Source organism: Hyla sarda, chromosome 2 (genome assembly GCF_029499605.1).
Source record: "Hyla sarda isolate aHylSar1 chromosome 2, aHylSar1.hap1, whole genome shotgun sequence".
Classification (NCBI taxonomy): domain Eukaryota; kingdom Metazoa; phylum Chordata; class Amphibia; order Anura; family Hylidae; genus Hyla; species Hyla sarda.
The window spans coordinates 314,577,449-314,583,448 of NC_079190.1; the positions used below are offsets into that span (position 1 = coordinate 314,577,449).

General features: G+C 40.9%; 1 protein-coding gene across 5 annotated transcripts in view; it reads left to right on the top strand.

Annotated features, from left to right (window-relative positions):
• Positions 1-5,607, top strand: part of ELAPOR1 (endosome-lysosome associated apoptosis and autophagy regulator 1) — a 438,781-nt gene extending 433,174 nt beyond the window's left edge. For 3 of the 5 annotated variants that reach the window (XM_056557718.1, XM_056557719.1, XM_056557721.1), the window contains one exon: positions 3,797-5,606. In XM_056557718.1, the coding sequence (XP_056413693.1) occupies positions 3,797-3,859 (63 nt within the window). In that variant the 3' untranslated portion in view covers positions 3,860-5,606. Of the gene's footprint in view, positions 1-3,796 lie in introns of all 5 variants that reach the window. The other 2 variants (XM_056557717.1, XM_056557722.1) reach the window with 2 other exon arrangements.
• The last annotated feature ends 393 nt before the right edge of the window (positions 5,608-6,000 follow it).

The following is a 6,000-nucleotide window of genomic DNA, read 5'->3' on the forward strand; positions in this document are numbered from 1 at the left end:
CCTGCGCCTGATGAATTTAGGCCTCTTCCACTCCTCTGTACACGTCCTGGCACTTCTCTGCCTGACATACTTAGTGCATATATGAGGGGAGTAAAATATACTTCTCTGCGCTTAAAACAGTATTTGTCTAGAAAATCAGCAGGTGTGTACTTTTGGCTGGCCACTTACAGTAACTTGGCCCTTAAGACTTGATCAGGAACAAAATGATACAACACTTAGATGTAAGTTTGTGGTATGCACTTATGAGGGCAGTAGAATGCGCTCCATTACACTTAACAATATTTTTCTAGAACAGCAGAAGGTGTGTACTTTTGGCTGTCCTTTCACATCATGTAGGCCCTTGACAGATTAACAGGTACAAAATAGTACATTACCTAGATACAGGTATGCAGTATGCACTTATGATGGCAGAAAAATGTGCTACAGTACGCTTAAAAAAGTATTTGAGTACAACACCAGCCGGTGAGTACTTTTGCCTGAACTTTCCCAGTATCTAGGCCCTTGACAGATTAACAGGTACAAATAGTACACTACTTAGATGTAGGTATTTGGTATGCACTTATGAGGGCAGAAAAATGCGCAACAGTATACTTAAAAAAGTATTTGTGCACAACGCCAGCAGTACACAACAGTGCTGCAGCACACAGTCGCTGTGTACGAAACTCAAAATTGCACTGGGTATGTATTATACCTTCTACAGACTAGTATAACCAGCAGACCATTTGTTGTGGAACAAAGACACAGAGTTGCTCTAAAAACGTATTCCTCCCTCCTCTGCTGTTTCTTCAGCTGAGCCAGCTTGTTCAAACGTATGAGGCAACACACAGCTCTCTGCCCCTCTCTGTAATACAATGCTCTAGACAGTGACTGGGAGGTTAATCGCTGCAGTGAAAATTATTTTCTGTGAAAAACGCACTGCTCTCTGTTTAATAGAACAGAGCCAGTCACCCCTGTGAAGTCCCAGCCCTATATAATTGGTAGCCATGTTCCGGCTAGTCACTTCATCCTTTCACTGCAGAGAGATAGGACAGAGAGCGCTGTGTGTTACACAGAAAAGCTTTTTCCATCAGCATTTCACCTCCTAGTCACATCAGCATTCTGTTGGACAGAGAGCAGTGCTTTTTTTGACAGAAAATTTTTACTGCAGCGATTAACCTGCCAATCACTGCCCCTCTCTGTAATACCTCTCTGTATGTGTTGCCTCATACGTTTGAACAAGCTGGCTAAGCTGGAGAAATGTTAGCAGAGGAGGGAGGAATATGTTTTCAGCGCAACTCTGTGTCTTTGTTCCACAACAAATGGTCTGCTGCTTATACTAGTCTGTAGACGGTATAATACATACCCAGCAGTCCATTCCTAATAGTCTTTGAGAGAGAGTGCAATTTTGGGTTTAGTACCCAGCGATTGTGTGCTGCAGCACTGTTGTGTACTGCTGGTGTTGTGCACAAATACTTATTTAAGCATACTCTAGCACATTTTTCTTTTAAGTGCATACCACATACCTACATCTAAGTAGTGAACTATTTTGTACCTGTTAATCTGTGAAGGGCCTAGATACTGGGAAAGTCCAGGCAAAAGTACTCACAGCTGGTGTTGTACTCAAACACTTTTTTAAGCATACTGTAGCGCATTCTACTGCCCTCATAAGGGCATACTACATACGTACATCCTGATAGTCTTAAGGGCCTAGTTACTGTAAAAGGCCAGCCAAAAGTACACACCTGCTGCTGTTCTAGACAAATACTGTTTTAAGTGTAGTGAAGCGAATTCTACTCCCCTCATATACACACTAAGTATGTCAAGCAGAGAAGTGCCAGGACATGCACAGAGGAGTGGCAGGCAGAGGTCACAGCAGACTAGGGTCTAGTGGCCGCAGGAGTCGCAGTGAGAGGCCTGATCTCCCGGTATCAGCTAGTGGTCATGTCTTTACCAGCAACCCATTTGCTGTCATCGATTGGTTAACACTGTCATCCACTTCATCACAAGTGACATCTGATATCCCTAGTCAACAGTCTGTGGGTACCTCAGACACAACTCTCAGTTGGTATGGCCCGGGAGCAGTCCATGTCCTCCCATTGGATCTGTCCTATGTAGTTCCCTACCCTAAATAAGTATCTTATGCTGTGGGTTCAGCTCCGCTATTCAGTCTGCAGCTACCCCCCCTTTTCTAGAGATGAATTGGACGGTAGAGCAATGGGGGATTTTTTACGATATAGCTATGATTGGTGTCACTTATCAGCATCTGTGGTACATAAATTCCTATGTTAAAGAAGACCTATACAATGCAGTATACATTTTTTTTTTACTAAATCCTTTGGAATAAACCAGAGGTCTGTGCATTTCCATCCAGAAAATAAACAAAAACAGAAACCAGTCAAAAGGGAGGTCAAAAGTGCCCTTTTTTGGCCTCCGGCAGGGGATTGACATTTTGGTATTTTGCCACATGCATCGGAAACCAATGACAAGTGTTTACCACATGCATAAGCTGTTACTTAGGCCAATTTCGGAAATGGAATTAAATACCTTTTGTGTGTATATTAAAGCCAGCGAAAATGTGTCAAAAATGCTGTAAAAAATGTAACAGCAAACATAAAAACTGCATGTAGTGTGAACTCACACTAAACCTCTTATGAGTCTTTGCAGTTTAAACTTCTGGTTGCTGGAGTCTAGCAAAAAAAAAAAAAAAAAGTGCATAGGGTTCCCCATCTTTTCATTCTCAGCCAGATATCAAGCAAATAGCAACAGTTTGACATTACCAGGGTCAGCAAGGACCATTGTTATTGGCCTTCCCCAGTCTAAATAATGTTAACCTATTGCCGCCTAGGTCCAGGAGCACCATTTTTTATGCTCTAAGCCTTTATAGGGGGGTTATAGTTTAGCAACAACTGGAGTCTCCCTGTTTGTATCATGTTAACAGACCCTTCTGGCAGTGTATTCCCAAAGCATACAATGTAAACAGAGCCTTACACTTACCACCTCCTGGCTCCCAGCTGTACATAAACCTAACCGGGCAGGCGCAAGGATGGGGTAAGGGAATTGTCTGCTACTGTTTTCAGTATATACAGCCATCTATAGATGACTGTATATAGTGGATACCGCACAAAGAGTTAACCATAGTGGTTAAGTTGAAGTTTACTCTTACCTTGCTGGGATGAGCGCTATGCACCAGGGGTTACAGTAAACCAGCGATTTATTCATATCACTGTTTACTGTAAATACTTGCTGGGCAGGAGATATGACTCCTATCTGCTGCTCAGCATCAAATGTGCTCAGGGCTCTATAGCCGCAGGCACAGCTGAGTCCCGATGCCTGCGAGGACAGTTTCCAGCGCAGCTATGCCATGATGTAAACTGTATGGCGGGGGAGGGAAGTAGAGATGTTATGCATCCATACTTCCCTCTAATGCTAAAACTATGATATTTGAGCTTTCAAAAAAAAATGCCATAGTCTCAGTCTGCTGCGATGTGGCAAAACTGCCAATTACTGCGGAATGCTTTTTGGTGTTTTTTTGGGGTGGGGGGGGGGTCAAAACAACCCAAAAAATTCAATGGGAAACTTAGTGACAAACAAACAAAGACTGAAAAAAAGCTGTGTGTAAACTTTCAAATACAATTGTACCAAAAGAAAAGGTCCAAGCCATTGTAGTTTTTAATTGTTGTTGTCGTCGTTGTTGTTGTTTTTCCACTGCAAAACAAATGCATGCATGTATACAATTGATTTAAGAACAATTTTACTAAAATGTAATACAAATCACTATAATTGGGTAAATGTTATTATTGTTTCCTTTTTCTTTCAGAGAACATCAGATGGATTTGACTGTGTCCCTTTAAAATCATCAGGAGAACATATGGACATGTAGAAAAAGCTAAACAATTATCAGCTTATTACATGAAATGGTTTAAACTGTGAGGCAGATCTCTGTAAAACAGAGCAACATAATGGTTATTTTGCTATTTATTAAGCAGTCCTACTGTTATGTAATATACAAAATAAGGTTTATTAGAAACAAAAGCACAGCCATGTAAATGAGCTCCTAGAATAGGCATTTTCAACATTGTTACTGCTGGGAACACCTAATAATTTACTCTTTACTCAATACTCTTGGAAAACCCCTGCTCCCTTTTCTGCCTCAAAGAACCTTAGCATATAGGAAGGTAAATCATTCTGTCTTTTATGCCTATCTGTATATTCGATCCATGATGGATAGTGTTGACTGCTGTGCTAAGCAGCTTTAACCTGAACAAGTTTCAGGTAACCATGGTTGGCTACATACAAGTTTAATATGGTTGCATTTTGTGTCTGTATAAGGCTACGCTTCCACACAGGGTTTTTTTTCTGGCATTTTTCAGAAAACTGTCACTGTAGTTTTTGAACCAATGTCAGAAGTGGATCCAGTAGGAAGGGAAAGTATAAGCCCTACCTGTATATCTCCCATTCCTTTTGAATACACTTCTGGCTTTGGCTCAAATAATGCAGTGACCGTTTTCCAAAAACTGTGTGGAAACCTATCCTTATAGGCATTCTGAATGATGTCATCATAGATCACTATGATGATGTCAGACTGTGTAGACCTCACAGTCAGGCTGTGGCTTGCAACCATATTAGTCTAGGGTTAAACTTGGCTTTAGGATACATTCACACTGGTAGATTAGATGCAAACATTTTTTCAACTTTTCATTTTCACCGGAATGGGTCTTGCAGAAATTCCCACACATGCTGCTTAAACAACCCCAATTATATGCATGTAACCTATACATGGCCTAAGGATATGTTCACATGTTCAGGTTTTTAATTTGAATTATTAAAAACAAAGCCAGGAATGGATTTGAAAATATGAGAAATGTCCATTTCCTTTATCCTCCATTTATGATCCATTCCTGGCTTTGTATTCAGCAATTACAATTAAAAACCTGAATTGATGTCTAATATTGTTGCTCAGCTCTACTGAAGTAAAGAGGGCTGAGCTGCAATATCGCATACATCCTGTGAACAGGTGTATGAAGCTCTTGAAAGAAAACCGCAATTGTTTTAAAGTATCACTATATTTCTCATATGCATCTTGTAAAACACCTTTAACACTATTACAGACACCATCAGCTGTAGTAAAAATACAAATTTGTAAATTAAAAAAATATATATATCTCTATATATAAGTACAGCATGAGCAAAAGGTGAAGAAGAATGCTCATTATGTAATCTGTTGGATCTTAAAAGGGTTCCCTTGATCATTAAATGTTATGGCATATTGATAGTGCATACGGTTCTAAAAAGACCTTCTAAAGAATAGAGTAACACCTGAAAGCTTCAGAATTAATTTTCTTGCACATAAATTGTATGTTCTGCCAAAACCTGTGTGGGAACATTTTGTACTTTTTAGGGTAGGGTCACACGGAACAAATCTGCAGCGTATTTTACGCTGCATATCCAACGATGACTAACCCTACAGTCTGCCTCCAGCTGTGCCTGCTCGTAGTGGCAATCTGCCGCTACGAGCAGACACACAGTGTTCTGTGAGTCGTGGCACACATGCAGTGTACTTGCACACATCGTGGCTGCTCTCGGCCTAGCTAACTGAGCAGGGGGAGCAGCAGTGATGTTTGCGAGCACACTGCGCATTTGTGCCACGACTCGCAGAACACTGTGTGTCTGCTCGTAGCAGCAGATTGCCACTACAAGCAGACAGGCACAGCTGGAGGCACACTGTAGGGTCCGTTATCGGTGGATCTGCAGCATAAAATACGCTTTCGTGTGACTCTACCCTAAAAGTATATTTCTGTGGTTCAGACTTGTGCAGATTTGCACAAGTAAAATCCATACCAGGACACAATAGCAGGAAAGTGCATGAGATTTTACAAAACCTATCTATGTGCAGCAGAATTTCGCACAACTTGCCCGTCTCTGTTACATATTATTGCAGTTTTGTTGTGGATTTACCCCATACATCAATGTAGAAGTTAAACAAATAAAATAGTGCAATGAGACTTTATTTGCACTTTTTGT